Below are 21,091 nucleotides of genomic sequence, written 5' to 3'. Positions count from 1 at the left end.
CCTCCCCTGCTGCCTCACGACCCCACCGCCCTGTTCCCTCACCGCCCCGCGGCCATGTTCCCTCACTGCCTGCTGTCCTGTTCCTTCACCATCCCCTCGCCGCCCTGCGGCCCTGTTCCCCCACCGCTCGGCTCCCCTGTTCCCTCACGGCCCTCACGGCTCCCTCGCCGGCCCGGCGCCCTGATCCCTCACCACCCCGCCGCCCTGTCTCCTCACTCCCCCGCTCCCTCACTGCCCCGTGGCCCCGTTTCCTCACCGCCCCGCAGAGACCGTGTCCAACCCGATGCCCTTGTACCTATCCCAGCGCTCAGAACGGTGTCTGGCACATAGTAAGTGCTTAACAAGTACCATCATTATTATGATGACGACGATGATCTTGTACGTACCTCAGTGTTTAGCACAGTGCTAGGCCCACGGGGAGTGATTCACAAATACCACAATTTGTTTTATTATAATATCACATTATAATGAAATGACTATAATGATTATATGTACCCCTACACTCTATTTTTCCTGTCTGAAATTCATTTCCATGCCCGTCTCCCCCTCTAGTCTGACAGCCTGTGGTGGGCAGGAACGTATCTACCAACTCTGCTGCCTTGGACGCTCCCGAGCGTTTAGTACAGTGCTCAGCACACCAGGTAAGCTCTCAGTCAATTCCACGGGAAGTCTGCCTCCTTCTCTGGACTGTCACTTCCTTGTGGGCAGGGAACGTTTCCCCCAACCCTGTTATACTGGTCTCTTCCAATCAACCAATCCATCGGTCGTATTTATTGAGCACTTACTATGTGATGAGCACCGTACCGAGCGCTTGGGAGAGTCCGGGAGAAGACAATAACAGGCACGTCCCCTGCCCACAGAGAGCTGACGATCAAAATCACTCCATCGACCAGTGGTATTTACTGAGCGCTCGCAATGTGCAGAGACCTGTACTGAGCACTTGGGAGACTCCAATCCGACAGAATTAGCAGACGCGTTCCCTGTCCACAAGGAGCTGACGGACATCATCAGTCAACGGTATTTATCGAGCGCTTACTATGTGTTCCGGACACCTGGGAGCGGCCAATCCAACAGAATGGGCAGACACGTGCCCTGCCCACGACGACCTAACGGTCTAGAGGGGGAGAGAGGCGTCATCCCTCAATCGACGGTATTTATTGAGCGCTCACTATGTGCAGAGCACTGTACCGACCGCTTGGGAGAGTCCAATCCAACAGAACGAGCAGGTAGGTTCCTCCCCACACGAGCTGTGGGTGGAGAACGGGGAGACCGACGTCAATATGAAGAGCTCGGGGCAGTGCTCCGCACACTCGGCAAGTATCCCCGATGATTGCTATGGGGGGGACGGGGGTTTCCGGGGGCGCCCAGCTACCCGGGGTCGGCGGGGTGCTTCTCCACGGCCTCTCACCTTTGGGCTCCAGCCCGTTGGAGTTGAAGTGCATCCTCTTCTGACACTCAGTACAGCTCATCAGGAAACGAGTCACCGCTTCCCGCGGCAGGAAGGCGTACGTCTCGGCGATCTGCGGAGGAGGCGGGGAGAGACGGGGCGGTCGGGTCATTCTCGGGCAGGTGGGCTTCCCCTTCCCGCCCACCCAGAGAGAAGCTGGCCGGACTCCCCGGGGGACCGAAATTGGACCCACGTTTTTTGCTTTTTCATGGTATTTGTTAAGCGCTTACTATGTGCCGTGCCTCCCCTCTCCGTACCCCACCGGGCAGGCCCGGGACCGCTGCGATTCCAGGCCGGCCTGGTCCTGTCCGTGCTTCGGGGGGTCCGGGGAGGTCCGGGGGGGGGGGAGGGGGCTTCGGGGGTCCGGGTCTCACCGCTCGGTAGGTCTTCTTCTGTCCCGCATGTTTGGGGGCGCGGCCGGGTTCCGCCGAACTCTCCACGTGCATCGAGTAGATGATGTCAAAGAAGTCTTCCACCACGGCCACCTGCTTCAGCGAGCCCTTGGGCTCCCCCAGGCCATCTGTGCCCTGCAACGATTTGGGACGGGGGGCGGTGCCCTCAGTGCCAGCGGGGGTCGGGGGCGAGGGGGTCGCCGCCGCCCCGCTCTCCACTCCTCAGATGGCTCGGGCAAGGGGCGGTTGGGGGAACGGGCGTCTCGGGCCGGGCGGGGAGCCCCACTCTGTCCAACTCCATTTGCTTGTGTCCACTCCAGCGCTCAGTACAGGGCCTGGCACAAGGTAAGCGCTTAACAAATACCATCACTATTATTATTATTATTATAAGGGTCCCCGCTCTACTCACCGCCCCACCCGGGTCACCGGTTGGGCGGAACATTGAAGGGAGAAAGTGCGGCCTAGTGGGTAGAGCCTGGGAGACCGAGGACCCGGGTTCTTATCCGGCTCCGTCCCGGCCTGCTTTCTGACCGCGGCCGACTGTTTAGTAATAATAAGGATTATGATAATAATAATGATGGTATTTAAGTACTTACTACGTTCCAGGCACTGTACTAAGCGCCGGGGTGGATCCAAGCAATCGGGTGGGACCCAATCCCCGTCCCACGTGGGGCTCACGGTCTCCCTCCCCATTTGACAGATGAGGTCAGTGAGGCCCGGAGAGGTGAAGTGACTTGCCCAAGGTCACATAGCAGATGAGGGGCGGAGCCGGGATCAGAACCCAGGTCCTTCTGACTCCCAGCCCGGTGCTCTTCTCCTCCCTGGGCCTCCGTTTGCTCCTCCGTCAAACGGGGGGCTCTGACCTCTGCCCCCACTTTGACCGTGGGGCAAGGGACCGGGTGCGAACGCCATCTCCCCCAGCGCCTAGCACACAGTAAGCGCCTTCCCGGGGCCACGGTGATTATTATCGGTGTGGAGACGGCGAGGGAAAGGTCAGGGGGCAATTTATCGGACTCGGTGACTTGGGGGTCTGCAGTGGAGGGGTCCCCCCTTCCCCCCAAGGGGCGAACAGCAGGAAGCAGAGGCCGGGGTGGGGGAGAGCGGGGGGTCGGGATCAGCTTTAAGCAAGGGGGCTGCTGGGAGGAGGGAGAGGAAAGAGGCGGGGAGGAAGTGAGAAACCGCACCCAGAACCCAGGGGCGGGGGTGACAGAAGGGATGAAGAAAACAATGTCAAAAAAACCACTTTCTTCAGGATGGTCAGAGTGTGCTGGGGACAGAAAAAAACCACCCACACCCACACAAGCGGTGCGGCCCAGTGGGTAGCGCCCGGGCCTGGGAGTCAGAACGACCTGGGTTCTAATCCCGGCTCCGCCACCTGTCTGCTGTGTGACCTCGGGCCGGTCGCTTCACTTCTCTGGGCCACAGTCAAATACTTCACGGTATCTGTCAGGTGCTTACTATGTGCCCGGGCACTGTACTAAGCGCCGGGGTGGATCCAAGCAGATCGGGTTGAACGCAGTCCCCGTCCCACGTGGGCTCCGTCCCCATTTGACAGATGTTACTGAGGCCCAGAGAAGGGAAGTGACCGGCCCGAGGTCCCTCGGCAGACAAGTGGCGGAGCCGGGATCAGAACCCACGACCTTCTGGCTGTCGGGCTCTACCCGCTAGACCGCGCTGCTTCTCTACTATGAGCTTTCAACCAGGAGTATTTCCTGAGCGTCTACTGTAGGCAGGGTGCTGTACTGAGCGCTCGGCTGGGTCCCCGGGGGCGCTTCCACTGTCACCTGGGGAGTCCGGGGCCCTAGGAATCTGGGGCGGGGGGGGGGGCCTCCCAGGCCCCAGGGGGGCAATTACGGGGGCAATAATCAGCAGGCGCAACCTGAGAAGCGGATAAATGAGCAGGGCCGGGGTCCCCATCCCGCCCCCGCCAGCTGCCGCACCACGGGCCGGGGCTGAGGGGCACGGGGGGCACGGGGCTGGGGGGGCAGGGGGAAGGGGAGGACAGGAGGGAAAAGGGGGGTGGGGGGGCGAGAGGGGGTCAGAGGGGAGGGGGAGGGGGATGCAGGGGATGGGAGGCAGGGGATGGGAGAGGGGAATGGGGGAGTAAGGGGTGGGGGGACGGGGAGGGGAATGGGGGAGCAAGAGGAGGGTCGGAGGGGGGGGGATGGGGGGCAAGAGGAGGGGGCAAGAGGGGTCAGAGGGGAAGGGATGTGGGGAGCAGGGGGAGGGGGCAAGAGGGGGGTCAGAGGGCGGGATGAAGGGAAGCGGGGGCTGAGGGAAGAAGCCTGAGGAGATTGGCGAGGATGTGCGCGGGCCCGTGCGCGCCCCCTGGAGGCGGGGACCCGGGGGGCGCGCGCGCGCGACGGCGGACACGCGCGCGCGACGGCGGACACGCGCGGCGCGAGCCCCCCGCGCAGGCGCAGAGGAGGACGGGCGACAGCTGCTCGGGCGGGCGGGGGCGGGGCTCGGAGCAGCGGGGTAACCATGGCGACCCCGGCCAGGAGGCGCGTGCCCCGCCGCTCCCCGCCCCCTCCCCTTTGCCCTCATTCATTCATTCACTCATTCACTCATTCAGGGGTACTTATGGAGCGCTTACAGTGTGCGGAGCGCTGGACTAAGCGCTCGGATTGGACAATCCGGCAACAGATAGCGACCAGTCCTGCCCGACGACCGGCTCACGGTCTAAAAGACTGCGGAAAGCCCAGCAGGGCTATTTACTGGACGCTTTGGGCCTATTTGGTCATAGCGGGGCCTTCCGTGGGGCAGCTCCCCCTTCTCTGTGCCTCAGTGACCTCATCTGCAAAATGGGGATTAACCGTGAGCCTCACGCGGGACAACCTGATGACCCTGGATCTCCCCCTGCGCTCAGAACAGTGCTCTGCACATAGTGAGCGCTTAACAAATACCAACGTTATTATTATTATAACCTCCTCTTGCATATTCCACCCACCCATCCCTCCATCCGCCCAACCAGCAGCACGGCAGGGGGGATTGGGCCCGGGGCCTGGGAGTCAGCGGGTCATGGGTTCTAATCCCGGCTCCACCCCTGCTCTGCTGAGTGACCTGGGGCAGGCCACTTAAACATCTCCGAGCCTCGGTTCCCTCGTCTGGAAAACGGGGATTGAGACTGTGAAGCCCACGCGGGACGGGCGCTATGTCTGTACTAAGTATCTGCGAGTGCGCCGTGGGCAGGGAAGGGGTCTGTGGTAATATTATCCTCTCCCAAGCACTCAGTACAGTGCTTTGCACCCAGTAAGCACTCAATAAATACGACTGAATGAATGAATGAGTGAATGGGAGAGTTCAATAAACGATAAACCAGACACGTTCCCGGCCCCCAACGAGCTGACAGTCTAGAGGGTGGGTAGGCATCCCCGACCCATCGATCGGTGGTATTTATTGAGCGCTTCCCGTGTACGGGCTTGGGAGAGTCTAGTACGGCGGGGCTGGTGGGTACGTTCCTCGTGTTTATTGAGCACTTTCTGAGTGCAGAGCACTGTACTGGGCACTGAGTAGAGTCCAGTACAACAGAGGTGGTAGACGCCCTCCCCGCCCCCAACAAGCTGACAGTCTAGAGGGGGAATTTTGGGGATGTGGACTATCACCTCCTCCAGGGCTCCTGGACTCTCTACTGGACTCTCCCAGGCGCTCAGGACAGTGCTCTTCCCACTGTACACTAGAAGGTCCCCGAGGGCGGGGATGGTGTCTATTCACTCTTTTGGACTCACAGTAAGACACTCTCCCCACGGTAGGGGCTCAGTAAATACCCACGATGGGTGGACTGTCGGCTCTTCGAGGACAGAAGCGGCGTGGCTCAGTGGAAAGGGCGCGGGCTTGGGAGTCAGAGGTCGTGGGTTCTAATCCCCCTCCGCCACTTGTCAGCTGGGTGACTTTGGGCAAGTCGCTTCACTTCTCTGGCCCTCAGTTCCCTCATCTGGAAAATGGGGATGGAGACTGTGAGCCCCACGTGGGACAAGCTGATGACCTTGCATCTACCCCAGCGCTTAGAGCAGTGCTTAGCACATAGTAAGCGCTTAACCAATACCATCATCATTATTATTATTATATCTACTAACTCTTTAGGCCTCTCCCAAGCCCTCAGTACAGTGCTCTGCACCCAGTAGGACACTCAAATACTTTTAAAGCAGCGTGGCTCAGTGGGAAGAGCCCGGGCTTGGGAGTCAGAGGTCGTGGGTTCTAATCCCGGCTCCGCCGCTTGTCAGCTGGGTGACTTTGGGCGAGTCGCTTCACTTCTCTGGGCCTCGGTTCCCTCACCTCTAAAATGGGGATGAAGACTGGGAGCCCCACGGGGGACAACCTGATCGCCTTGTATCCTCCCCAGCGCTTAGAACAGTGCTTTGCACACAGTAAGCGCTTAACAAATGCCAACATTATTATTATTATGCATATATCTACCTGTAGTTTATCTATTTGTTAATTCATTTCTATTACCGTCTGTCTCCCCCTCTAGACCGTCAGCTCATCGCGGACAGGAAGGTGTCACTTATTTGTTCTCTTGTACTCTACCGAGCGCTTAGTACAATGCTTTGCACAGAGTGAGCACTCGATAAATCCAACTGAATGAACGACTGCTTAAGGGCAGAGATAGCGTCTCCCGTCTGTCGGAGTCTCCCGGGCGCTCAGCGCAGTGCTCTGCACCCGGGAGGCGCTCGGGAAATGCGACTGATGGATTTTTTTTTCCCGCTCTTGATCCAAGAGCCCTTTCCAATCCGGGGCAGAGCAGACTGTCGTTCTCCTTCAGCTGTGAGAGTCGGCGGCTTCCCACCCCATTCCCCCAGGAATTTTTTGTTTGCCGCTTAAATTGGTTCTGTGGGGACGGGGAAGGGAGGAAAAGCCGAAAAGGGGAGCTCGGCCTAAAAGCCTTTATTTTGTTTTTGAAACCTGACTAGCCCGGTTGGGCCCAGGAGGCCCCGGAAGCAAAGAGAGCAGAGGAGGAAAGAGGATGGAGCCCATCAAAGCGCATTCTGCTGTTTCGGTGTTGCCGCTGTTCTTGTTAATACTAATTAATGTGCGGTTTGTTAAGCGCTTACTATGTGGCAGGCACTGTAATAATAATGATTAGACTGGAAGCCCGTCACTGGGCAGGGATTGTCTCTATCTGTTGCCGAACTGTATATTCCAAGAGCTTAGTACGGTGCTCTGCACATAGTAAGCGCTCCATAAATACTATTGAATGAATAATAATAACGATGGCATTCGTTAAGCTCTTACTATGTGCCAAGCACTGTTCTAAGTGCTGGAACAGATACAAGGTCAGCAGGCCGTCCCACGTGGGGCTCCCGGTCTTCATCCCCGTTTTACAGATGGAGGGAACTGAGGCGCAGAGAAGCGAAGGGACTTGCCCAAGGTCACCCGACTGACAGGCGGCGGAGCCGGGATTAGAACTCATGACTTCTGACTCCCAAGCCCGGGCTCTTTCCACGAAGCCACGCTGCTTCTCTACTGAGCGCTGGGGTGAATACAAGCAAATCGAGTGGGACCCAGGCCCTGTCCCACGTGGGGCTCACAGTCTCTGTCCCCTTTTTCCAGATGAGGGAACTGAGGCCCAGAGAAGTGAAGTGACTTGCCCTAGGTCATACCGCAGACACGTGGCGGAGCCGGGATTAGAACCCACGACCTTCTGACTCCCAGACCCGGTCTCTACCCGCTACGCCACGCTGCTTCTCTGTTGCTGTTTTATGGTATTTGGTAAGCGCTTACTATGTGCCAGGCACTGTTCTAAGCGCTGGGGGAGATCCAGGATAATCCGGTTGGACGCGGTCCCTGTCCCGCGTGGGGCTCACAGTCTTCATCCCCATTTTCCGGATGAGGGAACCGAGGCCCAGAGAAGACCGGCCCGAGGTCACACGGCTGCTTCTCTGAGAATGCGTCGGCTTTGTGAAAATCAACTATTTTTCTTTTCAAATAATAGTATTCACCAAGCGCACTGGATTTGAAGACACAGTGTCCGGAGCTAGGTACAAGTGGTGAACAACCCAGAGTTCCTGCCATGTGCAAAGCACTGTACTAAGCACTGGGAGGAGTCCAATCGAGTTAGAAGACACGATCCCTGCCCTCGGGGAGTTTAATTTTTGAAAGAGGCCGGCAACACCGTGGAAGCAAAGAAGGGGCGAGGCCTAGTGGCCAGGGCCCGGGCCTGGGAGTCAGAGGACCTGGGTTCTCATCCCAGCTCCGCCTTCTCTCTGCCGTGTGAACCTGCGTAGGTCACCGTGGCGCAGTGGAAAGAGCACGGGCTTTGGAGTCAGGGCTCATGAGTTCGAATCCCAGCTCTGCCACTTGTCAGCTGTGTGACTGTGGGCAAGTCACTTAACTTCTCTGTGCCTCAGTTCCCTCATCTGTAAAATGGGGATTAAGACTGTGAGCCCACGTGGGACAACCTGATTCCCCTGTGTCTACCCCAGCGCTTAGAACAGTGCTCTGCACATAGTAAGCGCTTAACAAATACCAACATTATTACTTCCCGGTGCCTCAGTTTCCTCCTCTGTAAAATGGGGATTCAAATCCCGTACTGTCTCCCCCTAAGACTGTGAGCCCCAGGTGGGACGGGGACTGCGTCCTACCCGATTAGCCGCTATCCACCCCAGTGCTTAGGAAGGTGCTTGGCCGATAGGAAGCGCTTAAAAAATGCCATTAAAAAATGCATATTGTACTCTTCTCAAGTGCTTAGTCGATAGGAAGCGTTTAACAAATACTATGGAGAACACTGTTTTGTTCTCTCCCAGGTGCTCAGTGTTCTGTGCTCGGCCACAGGAAGAGCTTAAGAAATACCCTAAAAAGAAATCGCATTCTCCCAAGTGCTTAGTACGGCGCTCGGCCGATAGGAAGAGCGCTTAACAGATACCCCAAAGTCGCCCCTTCCTCTCCATCCGAACTGCTCCCACGTTAATCCAAGCATTTCTCCTACCCCGTCTCGACGACCGTACCAGCCTCCTCGCCGACCTCCCGTCTCTCCCCACTCCGGTCCGGACTCCCCTCTGCTGCCCGCATCGTTTTTCTACAAAGAAACGTTCAGGCCACGCTTCCCCGCTCCTCAAGACCCTTCGGCGGTTGCCCATCCACCTCCGCAGCGAACAGAAACTGGTCACCGGTGGCTTTAAAACCCTCGATCCCCTCGCCCCCTCTGACCTCACCTCGCCGGTCGTCTAGTCCAGCCCGGCCCGCATGCTCGGCTCCTCTCATGCCAACCTTCTCCCCGTCCCTCCGGCTCGTCCATCTCGCCACCGACCTCTGGCCCACGTCCCGCCTCTGGCCCGGAGGGCCCTCCCTCCTCAGATCCCACAGACGATGACTCTTCCCTCTTCAAAGCCTTATCGGAGGCCCATCTCCTCCTCCCAGAGGCCTTCCCTGACTGCACCCTCCTTTCCTCTTCTCCCCCTCCCTTCCGCGTCACCCCGACTCGCTCCCTTTCTTCATCCCCCCTTCCCAGCCCCGCACCGCTCACGTCCACCTCCCTCATTTATTTCTTTCTATTCACGTCCACCTCCCCCTCTGGACTGTCAGCTTCTGTCTGGCAGGGAGTGTCTGTTATACTTTTTATTGTCCTCTCCCCAACGCTTAGTACAGTGCTCTGCACACAGTGAGAGCTCGATAAATACAACTGACTGTCTGACCCTAAAAAAAAATACATAAATCATATTATACTCTCCCAGGTGCTAAGTAAAGTGCTCGGCTGATAGGAAACGTTTAACAAATACACTGAAAAAAATCGTGCCGAACGGTCCCAAGTGCTTAGTACAGTGCTTGGCGGATAGGCAATGTTTAGCAAATACCCTAAAAAAAATAGTATCGTGCTGTCCCAAGAGTTTAGTTCAGCGCTCGGCCACGCTTAACAAATACCCCCCCCCCAAAAAATCGTATCATCCTCTCCCAAGCACTCGGTACAGTGCTCAGCCGATAAGAAGCGCGTAATGAGGAACCTAAAAATAATCAGATCTTACCCTCCGAATCGCTAAGTACAGCGCCCGGCCGCTAGGAAGAGCTTGACGAATAGCCCTCCCCAAAATTGTATCGTACTTTCTCAAGCACTGAGTACAGTGCTCGGACGACTGGAAACGCTCAACAGATATCCCCCCCCCCCCCCCCAATCGTATCGTACTTTCCCTGGCACAGAGTACGGGTGCTCGGCCGACTGGAAGCGCTTAACAAATACCCGCCAAAAAATCGTATCGTTCTCTCTCAAGCATTTGGTACAGTTCTCGGCCGACTGGAAGCGTTGAACAGATACCACTAAGAACAAAAACTGGGTGGCCCGGTTGCATCCATCCACGTGGCCTGTGGGGTCGGAGGGGTTCCAGGTGGTCTGATGGGGGGCTGAAAGCTTTCATCCCAGATCTTTTTTATATCACTGTGCCTGTGGGAAGGGGGTCTCTGTCTCTGCCTTTCCCTCCTCCTGGTCCTCCCTCTCCTCCTCATCCTCCTCCACCTCCTCGACCTTCTCATCCTCCTCCTCCCCCCTTCCTCATCTCCCTCCTCCCCCTCCTCCTTCTCTTCCTCTGCCCTTCTTCTTCCTTCTCCCCTTCCTCCTCCTCTCCCTCTTCCCCTTCCTCCTCTCCCTCCACCTCCCCCATGTTCTTCCTCCTCCTCCTCTTCCTTCTCCTCTCCCTCCTTCTCTTCCTCCTCCTCCCCCCGCCCCCATCTTCGTCCTCCTCCTCCCGGTCCACGCGGTCTGCTGGCCTGGCGATAAGCCCTTTTCTCTGCCCTCTGGCCCGAAGGCTGATACCGGCTGAATTCAACTTCCCGACAGTGAAAAGCCACTTCCTGCCACACGCCAGTTGATACCAGAAACCCTTGTGTTCCACTCCCACCCACCTACCCCCGCTGAGCCCCACTCTCATTTTTCAGCTTTGCGACTCCCCGCTGCGTCGGACTCTCCCAGCCGCTCGGGACGGTGCTCCGCGCACAGTAAGCGCTCCATAAATACCCCCGATGGATCGCCTGATCGTTAGCTCCTTGCGGGCAGGGAACGGGTCTACCGACTGTTGTACCGGACTCTCTCAAGCGTTCAGTCCAGTGTTCTGCACACGGGAAGCACTCAATAAACGCCACGGACGATGGATGGGGAAAGAACTGAGCTAGTCGGAGCCTAGAACGCTTGGCTTCCCATTTTTACAACCCACCCCCGTGCCTCACACCTCCTCCACCCGGAGGCCTTCCCTGACTGCGCCCTCCTTTCCTCTTTTCCCCCTCCCTTCTACGTCACCCTGACTCGCTCCTTTTCTTCATCCCCTCCACCCTGCCCCACACCCCTTATGTCCACGTCTCTCATTTATTTATTTCTCTTCACATCCGTCTCCCCGTCTAGACGGTCGGCTCATCGTGGGCAGGGAATGTGTCAGTTTATTGTCCACTCCAAAACGCTCAAGATAGTGTTCTGCACATGGTCAGCGCTCAATAAATATGACTGACTGGCTGACTGACAAACTGTCTCACAGGAGTCTGGTCCCGCTCTGCCGAGTGACCTCGAGCCTGTCCCTTCGCCTCTCTGGGCCTCCATTTCTTCATCTGTAAAATAGGGATTCATCGCCTGTTCTCTCTCTTACCATCAATTAATGCATTTACCGTCATTTTTTATTATTATACCTACTAAATGCAATCAATTAATTGATTAACCACCATTTACTATTATTAGTATTATTATTATTCTTATTATCATCACCGTAACTACATCTGGCTCTCAGCAAACACCATCGATTGGTAAATTGACCATTATTTATTATCACTATTATAACTAAATGAGGCCCAGTAAGTACCACTGATTGACAGAATGACCACTGACCACGGCTTATTAGTAGGAGTGGTGCTCATGGGTTCGAATCCTGGCTCTGCCACCTGTCTGCTGTGTGACCGTGAGTAAGTCAGTTTAGTTCTCCGTGCCTCGGTGACCTCATCTGGAAAATGGGGCTGGAGACTGTGAGCCCCAGGTGGGGCGGGGACCGTGTCCAACCCGATTTGGTTGTATCCACCCCCAGCGCTTAGTACGGTGCCTGGCACACAGTAAGCGCTTAGCAAATACCAAACAATAACAATAATTATTTACAAATTCGTAGTAGTAGATCAGGGGAAGGAGGGTCCCTCGTCTCCTGCCAAGTCAGGGCGGGGTGGGGAGGTGGTCCTCGGGGGGCGTTTGTTCTGGGGGTCTTAGCTCAGGTGTTCAGGAAGCAGGTGGGGTTGTCATTCCAAATAGTGGCATTAATTGGTTCCCCTGAGGGGTGATGGATTGGATGGGGGCTCCTCCTACCCTCCCTCCCGCCAAGATGCCCCCCTGGGACTCCCCCTCCCCTTCTCTCCCCACCCGCCGGGGCAGGGTGATGCGGAAGGGAGTGGGAGAAGAGGAAAGGGGGAGGGGGGACCTAGTCTGGGAAGGCCTCTTGGAGGAGATGGGCCTTCAATAAGGCTTTGAAGCGGGAGAGTCACTGACTTCGTTTCAACCTATATCGGTAAAATCCACCCTTTCCTCTCCTTCCAAACTGCTCCCCCGTTAATCCGATCGCTCCTCCTCTCCCGCCCGGATGACCGTATCAGCCTCCTCGCTGACCTCCCGTCTCTCCCCACTCCGGCCCGGACTCCACTCTGCCGCCCGCATCGTTCTTCTCCAAAAACGTTCGGGCCGGGCCTCCCCCGCTCCTCGGGACCCTCCAGGGGTTGCCCGTCCACCTCCGCAGCAAACAGAAACTGGTCTCGGCGGCTTTAAAGCCCTCGCCGTCCTCGCCCCCTCCGACCTCACCTCGCCGCTCTCCTGCTGCAACCCGGCCCACACACTCGGCTCCTCTCCCGCCGACCTTCTCCCTGGGCCTCCATCTCGTCTCTCTCGCCGCCGACTCCTCGCCCACGTCCCGCCTCTGGCCCGGAACGCCCTGCCCGCTCCATATCCCCAGCATATAGCACATGCTGAGAAGCAGCACGGCCTAGCGGGTAGAGCCCCGGGCCCGGGAGCCAGAAGGCCCTGGGTTCTCATCCCGGCTCCGCCGATCGTCTGCCGTGTGACCTCGGGCCGGTCACTTCGCGTCTCTGGGCCTCAGTTCTCTCCTCTGTAAAATGGGGGTGAAGGCTGGGAGCCCTCTGTAGGACGGGGACTGGGTCCCCTTGTATCTACTCCAGAGCTCAGTACAGCACCTGGCACAAAGGAAGCGCTTTACAAATCATTATTACTATCATCACGAGCACCTAACAAATAAAGTAAGCGCTTATTATGTGCCAAGCAGCGTGCTAAGCAGTAGGGGAGATCCGAGATCATCAGGTCGGACACAGTCCCTGTCCCATATGGGGCTCACAGCCTAAGGGGGGAGGGAGGATACGGACTGAACCCCCAATTTATAGTCGAGGCAACCGAGGCCCAGGGAAGTCAACTGACCCCCAGCCACTCACAGCGGGAAACTGGCGGAGCCAGGAGGAAAACCCAGATTCTCTGATTCCAGCACCTGGGCTCTTTCCCCTGTGGGATTTGCATTCCCAATAGGAGGAGATTTCATCCCCATTTCACAGATGAGGAAAACTGTGGCCCGGAGAAGTCGGGTGACTCGCGTGAGGTCTCCAGCAGAAGTTCAGCCTGGGTGAGGGAGCATATCTGGAGGGGCTGAAATATTCCGAGCTTCTCCTCTGTGTCTTTCCCCTGTCAGAACTAAATCCTATTTTGAAAGCCGGGGGGGGGGGGGGGGGGGGGGGGGAGGACCGCCGCCCCGCACACTCTCCAGGCTCCCCACTGCCTTTGTTTCAGGGGAAGGGGGGTTCCTCGAGGTTCTCTGCTGCCTTCCTGTTTCAGCCTGAGGGGCGACCATGTCTCTCAGCTTGCTTGTCTTCATCCTCTTCCTCCTCCTCCTCCCCCTTTCTTCGTCCTTCTTCTTCTCCCGGCTCTTCTTCCTCCTTTTCCTCCTCCTCCTCCTGCCCCACCCACTCTTCCTCCTTCAACCTCCTCCTTTCTTCCTTCTCCTCCTCCTCCCCTCTCTTCTTCCTCCTCCACTTCCGTCTCCCTTTTTCTTTCTTCTCCTCTTCCTCCTTTACCTTTCCTCCCCCCTTCTTCCTCCTTCTCCTCCTCCCCTTTTCTTCCCCTTCTCCGCCTCTTCCTCCCCGCTCTTCTTCCTCCTTTTCCTCCTCCTCCTTCTCCCCCTTCTTCTTCCTTCTCCTCCTCCCTGCTCTTCCTCCTCCTTTTCCTCCTACTCCTCCCCTCTTCTTCCCCCGTCTCCTCTTCCTCCTCCTCCTTTTCGTCCTCTTCCTTCTCCTTTTTCTCCTCCTCCTCCTCCAGCATCCCCCCCCGCCCCCAGACCCCCGGTCCTCAATGACATGAAGGAGGGGAGAGTGCTTTTGCTCCCAGATGCTCAGGAGACAAGACTCCTGAACTCAGGAGCCCGAGACCCCCGCCCCCCGCCCCGCCTTGGGGCTGTGGGCTGAGCTCGGGTGGGTCACGGGTGGCTGGAGCGGCGGGGAGGGGGCCGGGGTCACAGTATCACAACGCGTGTCTGTGTCAGGGCCTGTGGGTGTCGGGGGTGGGGGGGTGTATGTGACTCCAAGAGTGTGTGGGTAGCTGACTCTCTACATGTGCATGTACATGTGTGTAGGTGTGTGTGGGTGCGTGTGTGAGTGTTTAGTGTGTGTGGAAAGCTGGGGGGGAGCTGCGTCTTCCCCTGTGCCTCTCTCTGTCTCTCTTCCTCTCTCTCGGAGTCTCTGTTTCTGCCTGGATCTCTGATCCTTTCTCCGTCTCTGTGTCCCCGATTCTCTCTCGGCTGCTGTGTCTCTCTGCGTCTCTCGCTCTCTCTCTCTTTCATTCTTAGCCTGTTCCTTGTTTCTTTCCCCAACTGATTAAAAAAAACACAACACAAACCAAAAAACCCCAACAACAAACCCTGCCCAGATGAATTTGGAATATTTATTTTCCCAGGGCACCTGCTGGGAATCCCCAGGTCGATTCAGTGTGTGTAGGTCACAGTACACTAACCACTGGGTTTTTATTCCTGGTCGGGGACAGCTGGGGAGGGAGAGGGCGGAGAGAGCCGGGAGGAGGGGACAGAGGAAGGAGAGGAGGAGGACAAGGAGAGGAGGAGGACAAGGAGAGGAGGAGGACAAGGAGAGATGAGGATGGACAAGGAGAGAGGAGGATGGACAAGGAGAGAGGAGGAGGAGGAGAGGGAGAAGGAGGAGAAGGAGGAGGAGGAGGAGGTGGAAGAGGAGGAGGAGGAGAGGGAGAAGGAGGAGGAGGAGGAGTGGGAGAAGGAGGAGGAGAAAGAGGAGGAGGAGGAGAGGGAGGAGGAGGAGGAGCAAGAGGAGGAAGAGAGGTAGAAGGAGGAGGAGGAGGAGGGAAGAGAAGGAGGGCCAAAGCAAGACCTGTCCCTCCCCCTTTGGGTGCCTCTTCCTCCTCCTCCTCCTCCATTTCTATCTTCCCCTCTTCTTCTCCAGCTCCATCTCTCCTTCCTCCTCCTCCCCAATCCTCTCGTCCATCACCTCCTCCTCCTCCATTTCTATCTTCCCCTCCTCTTCTCCAGCTTCATCTCTCCTTCCCCAATCCCCTCGTCCATCACCTTCTCCTCCTCCTCCTCCTCCTCCACCGTCTCCTCTTCCGCCTCCTTCTTCATTTTCCTCATCAGTAAAATGGGGCGGGGAGGGGGGTTGATTGAACGCAAGTCTGGGTGGGACAGGGACTGCGTCCGCTCTGATAACCTCACGCCTCCCCAAGCGCTCAGGACATCGATCGATCGATTGACGGATCAATGGGGCTTGGAGAGTCCAGTGCAATAAAGTTGGTAGACACAATCCCTGTCCTCGAGGAGTTTATAATCCCGGACACGGTGAACGCTCACTAGGAGAGAAGCGGCGTAGCCTTGTGGCTAGAGCCCGGGGCCGGGAGTCAGAAGGACCTGGGTTCCCATCCCGGCTCCACCCGTCTGCTGTGTGACCTTGGGCCGGTCACTTCTCTTAGAGAAGCAGCATGGCCTAATGGATAGAGCCCAAGCCTGGGAGTCAGAAGGACCTGGGTTCTCATTCCGGCTCCGCCCTCGTCTGCTGTGTGACCTTGGGCCAGTCACTTCACTCGTCTTCCTTCATCTTTCAAATGGGGATGAAGACTGTGAGCCCCATTCGGGACAGAGACCGCGTCCAACCTGATTGCCTCGAATCTACCCCAGTGCTTAGTACAGTGCCTGACACATAGCAAGGGTTTAACAAATATCATTATTATCATCGTTATCATCCCCCCTCCCATCTCCAAGGCGCTCATGTTCATATCTGTTATTGATATATTTATAGTAACGTCTGTCTCCCCCCTCTTGACTGTCACCTCACTGTGGGCAAGGAATGTTTCTGTTTACTGTTCTCTTGTCCTCTCCCCAGCGCTCAGTCCAGTGCTCTGCACAAGGTAAGCGCTCAATAAATACGACTGACTGACGGATTGGTGGATTGAGATGTGGACCTGTCGGGTGCCCGGGGGAGGGGTGCGGGGCAGTGGGGGTACAAACGGTTTCGGGGAACCGCAACCACCCAGGCCGAAAGGGCTTAAAACCCAGGCAAACGTGCCGAGGGCCTTTTCCTTCGGCGGGAAAGAGGAAGTTATTTCCGCGCTCGGAAAGGCGAGAAGAAGAAGTAGCCAAAGTCCCCCGGGGTGGGAGAGGACAACGGCCCCTCTGCTTCTCCCACAGTTCTCCTGGGCACCGCCAACGGGAGAGGCCCTAAGGGATAAATGACGAATCGGGTTTTGCAAATAAAATCTGAAAAGCCCCCAAACCCGCACGCACAAAGCCGGAGGCCCTTGACCCCGAAGGGATCTTAAACCCTCGCTGCTGTGACGAGGAAAACGGGGGGCCGGCTCCCCCAGATTCTAGGCTCCTCTCGCACAGTCCCCCCTACTTTATATTTCCCGGCATGACCGGCACAACCGCCCCACCCCACTCCATCATCCCCTCCGTCCCGGGGCCTTTCAGGCCCTGCCCGATGAACCCTCCGTCAGAGACATCCGGGCAGGGAAGAGGGCAGATGGATGGAGGAGGGAGAGGGGTGTCGGATGAACGCGGCGACCCCTCCACCCAAGACCCTCCCCCCCGGCCCAAACCCAAGATGTGGGGGGAGACGTGGTGGGCTGGAAGCGGGGGGGAGGATGCAGAGGAAGAGGGAGGAAAAAAAAAGAGGAGACCAAACGGGCAAAGTCTCTCCTCTTTGCTGAGGTAAAACGCGGGCCTTCGAAAGACCTCTGAGAGGGAGAATGTGGGATGGGGGTGGGTAGGTGGGGGGCACGTTTTAATACCACAGTCTGAAACCTCTGGATTCTCTCCCAAATTATTTTTTTTTCTGGGGGGAGGTGGAGGGGGCACGTTTTAATACCAGAGTCTAAAACCTCTGGATTCTCTCCCGAATTGGTTTTTCTGGGGAGTGCGGGGGGCACCTTTTAATACCACAGTCTAAAACCTCTGGATTCACTCTCAAACTGTTATGGGGGGCGACGACGGCACACGTTTTAATACCACAGTCTGAAACCTCTGGATTCACTCTCGAATTGTAATTTTTTGGGTGGGGGGGAGGTTGCATCTTGAGGACTCTAAAAACTAAGACTCATCCTCTCTGAGAAAAGCCTAGCACACTTGGAGGCCCCCCCCACCTACACACACACACCCCGACACCCACACCGCCCCCCCACCCCCGATTCCCTGAATTAACCAACTAGTTCATCTGTAATCATTGAAAAGGGGAAAAAAACACATAAAAATCCAACTTTTCCAGATCTAGCAGGCACCTGGAGTGTAGAAGTTTTGGCCTTTCCTACAGTCAGTGGGGGCGAGGGGGGTGGGTCCTCTCTGTCCTGGGTGACCCCGGCCCCGCTCCCCACAAACCAAGAGGCCCCGGAGAGACCCTCGGGAAACGGATGGTGACTTGCGGGATTCAGTGGGGGGCTTGGATTGGGGGGTCGGCGCGGGGCGTTCCTGTGAAGATGTGCAGAGGAATCTCGGTTGGGGGGGGATTTCTACTGAGTCAGGGGCTCTGTGGGTCACAGCGGAAACCCAATTTTGGTGATCACACGGGGGGGAGGGGCGGGAGGGCATGGGGGGAGAACAGAGGGTCTGGGGGGTGGGAGGTGGGTGGCCTTAGGAGAGCGGATGGGGGAATGGGAGGGTCTAGCTGGGTGGGAGATGGGTGGATTTGAGATAGTGGATGGAGGGGAACTGGAGGATCTGGGGGGTGGGAGATGGGTGGGCTTGGGATAGTGGATGGGGGAATGGCGGGGGGTCTGGGGGAGGCGGGGGGCAGGTGGGTTTGGGACGGTGAATGAGGGGAACGGAAGGACCTGGGGAGCGAGAGACGGGTGGGCTTGGGATAGTGGATGGGGGAACGGGGGGGGGGCCTGGGGGGCGCGGGGCAGGTGGGTTTGGGACGGTGAATGGGGGAACGGGAGGGTCTGGTGGGTGGGAGACGGGTGGGCTTGGGGCAGTGGATGGGGGAATGGGGGGGTCTGGGGGGCAGGGGACAGATGGGTTTGGGGGCAGGGGACAGATGGGTTTGGGACAGTGGACGGGGAAAACAGGGAAGTCTGCATGGGTGGGTGGGAGTCAGGTGGGCTTGGGAGAGTGGATGGAGGGGAACGGGGGGGTGGGGCGCGGAAGACGGGTGGGCTTGGGACAGTGGATGGGGGTGTCCAGGGGGCGGGAGGTGGGTCTGGGGGCAGGCTAAATCGCCCCCCCCCCGCCCTTCCCCCTGTGCTACTTAAGCAGATGGGAGGGAAACGGCGCGTTTCGAGCCATTTGACACAGATGGGGATGGGGGTGGGGGGTCGGGGGTCGGGGTCTCCCAGAAAAGGAAGACACAAAACGCTACCGAGCAAAAAGATCCCCTCTCCTCGCACCCCTCTGCGGCCCCCGCCCACCCCATCCCGCCCCTCCTTCTGGGGAGGGGGAGAGGGGGAGGGGAAGGGGAGGAGGGGCACTTTTGGCCCCGACAAAATCAATTGTGTGTGACGGTCCGACTCCCGGGCGGGCAGATGGCGCAGAGGGCAGGCGGGGGGCGGGGGCCCGGGGTGGGGGAACCCCCAGATTCAAGCCTCCCCCCCACCCCGAAGGGGAGCCGCCCGTCTGTCCGTCCGGGGTGGGGAGGGGGCAGCTCCTGGAAACAGACAAGCTACGGTTTCGCCCACCCCCCCAAAGTTGGATGATGGGAGCCGGCGCGCCCCCCGCCCCAAATCCTCGGCAGAGACAATGAAGAGGGGGGGGGTCCCCGGGGTGGGGATGGGGGACTCCCTCCGCCGCCCGGCGCTGCCTCGGGCCGCTCCCCTCCCCTCCCAGACTCTTGGGGCGCCGAGAGATGGACGACCGCCACCCCAGACAGGATCCTGATCCGCATCCATCCTGCTGTTGTCCTGGGGCGGGGAGGAGGGGGCGGGGCCGGGACGGATGGGATGGGATGCGATGGGATGGGGTGGGATGGGATGGAGTGGGATGGGGTGGGGTGGGAGAGGATGGGATGGGACGGGGTGGGGTGGGATGGGATGGGGTGGGGGCGGGGCCGGAGCATCCTCCCGGCCTGGACCAGTCGGGCGCCCCGCCCCACCCCGCCCCGCCCGGGCCTGCGGATGGGGGTGCGGGGATGAGGGGGTGCGGAGGCTGGGAGGGTGGGGGAGGGAAGCAGGGAGAGGACCCAGGCCCCCCCCCCCCCCCGCCCCTCAGCCTGGACCAGCTGCGCCTCCGGGCTAACGGCTGTCTCAAACAGGGCAAGGAGGAGGGGGCCGGGACCGGGACCGGGACCGGGACCGGGCACGGGAGGAGGAAGATGGGGGGAAGACGAGGGGAGGAAGACAAGGAAAGGCGGGAGGGAGGAAGGAAGAAGACGGGGGTGGGAGGGGGCGCTTCCTCCCGGGACAGTCCGGCGGCCACGGGACCCCCTCCCCCTCCTCCCCGTCCCCTATCTCGGTCGAGGGGAGGGGAGTCCAAGGGAGGGGAGGAGGGCGGGGGCGACAGGGGACGGGAGCAGGAGGAGGAGGAGGAGGAGGAGGGGGGCGGTCCGGCACGCAGGAGGTGCAGAGGATGGGAGGGAGGAGGATTGGGGGGCGGGGGTTGCAGAGGGTTGGGGCGTAGTGGAGCATAGGATGAGGGTCAAGGGGGGTACAGGGTGGGGGTCCGAGGACGGGGGGTCGGGGCGGCAGAGGGTGGAGAGGATGGGGGTGTCAGAGGATGGGACGTCTGGGGGAGCGGAGGATGGGGGGGGCGGAGGATGGGGAGGGCCAGAGGGTGGGGGGGTCCGACAATGGGGCGTCTGGAGTGGCGGGGGGGGGGGTCCGAGAGTGGGAGCGGTCAGAGGGTGGAGAGGATGGGGGCGTCAGAGGATGGGGCATCTGGGGGGGGCAGAGGGAGGGGAGTCCGAGGAGGGGGCGTCCGGGGGGGTAGAGGAGGGGGGGGTCCGAGAGTGGGAGCGGTCAGAGGGTGCAGAGGATGGGGGGGGTCAGAGGATGGGGGGTCAGGGGGTGCGGAGGATGGAGGGATCGGAGGATGCGGGGGTCGGAGAGCGGAGGGGGGGGGGTCGGCGGATGCAGAGGATGGGAGGGGTCGGAGAACGGGGGGCTGAGAGGATGGGAGGGTCGGAGGACGGGGGGGGGTCCGGGGATGGGGGGGTCAGCGGGTGCAGAGAAGGGGGGGCGGTGGGAGGATGGGGGGCTCCCAGGGCAGGACACAGATGGCGGGCCGGGGCGGGGCGGGGGATGGTGTGTGCGTGTGTCCCGGAGGCGCGCACTGACCGTTCCCGTCTTGACCGGCACATAGACCACTTGTCCGGCCGCCGGGTCCCCGGGCCCGTCGCCGCCGCCTCCTCCTCCTCCTGCTCCTCCTCCTCCACCCCCTCCTCCTCCTGCTGCCGCCGCCGCCGCTCCTCGTCCTCTTCCTCCTCCTCCTCCTGAACCGGCGCCTCCTCCGAGCCGAAATCCCTTCGACTTGACCCAGAACTGGAACTTGCCCTTCTCCCCGGCGGCGGCGGCGGCGGCGGCGGCGGCGGCGGGGCCGGGGCCGGGGCCGGGGCCGGGGGCGGGGGCGGGGTCCGGGGGCGGGCCGGTCCCGGGCCCGGGGGTCCCGGCGCCGGCGAGGGTCCCGGGCCCGGGGGTCCCGGCCCTGAGCACCTCGGCGATGCGCTGGTACTTGCTGCGGGTGACGGTCTTGGTCTTGGCGGAGTCCCCGTAGGTCCGGAGGCACCAGGCCCGGAACTGGCGGCCGAGCTCCGTGTCCCCGGGCCGGGGCGGCGGGGACGGGGAAGGGGCCGGCGGCCCCCCGGCCTTGGGCAT

The 21,091-nt window shown here is 59.5% G+C and overlaps 1 protein-coding gene across 1 annotated transcript in view; it reads right to left on the bottom strand.

Moving 5' to 3' along the window:
- NOL4L (nucleolar protein 4 like) overlaps positions 1 to 21,091 on the bottom strand; it is a 61,311-nt gene extending 40,220 nt beyond the window's left edge. Inside the window, exons 1-4 of the mRNA XM_029049560.1 lie at positions 20,716 to 21,091; positions 20,555 to 20,622; positions 1,822 to 1,974; positions 1,409 to 1,520 (exon numbers count right to left, since the gene is read on the bottom strand). Of these exons, the coding sequence (XP_028905393.1) occupies positions 1,409 to 1,520; positions 1,822 to 1,974; positions 20,555 to 20,622; positions 20,716 to 21,091 (709 nt within the window). The remainder of the gene's footprint in view (positions 1 to 1,408; positions 1,521 to 1,821; positions 1,975 to 20,554; positions 20,623 to 20,715) is intronic.

The sequence above is a fragment of the Ornithorhynchus anatinus genome, chromosome 21, assembly GCF_004115215.2.
Source record: "Ornithorhynchus anatinus isolate Pmale09 chromosome 21, mOrnAna1.pri.v4, whole genome shotgun sequence".
Classification (NCBI taxonomy): domain Eukaryota; kingdom Metazoa; phylum Chordata; class Mammalia; order Monotremata; family Ornithorhynchidae; genus Ornithorhynchus; species Ornithorhynchus anatinus.
Note: the sequence above shows the minus strand (reverse complement) of the source record. Positions and strands in the feature narration are given on the sequence as shown.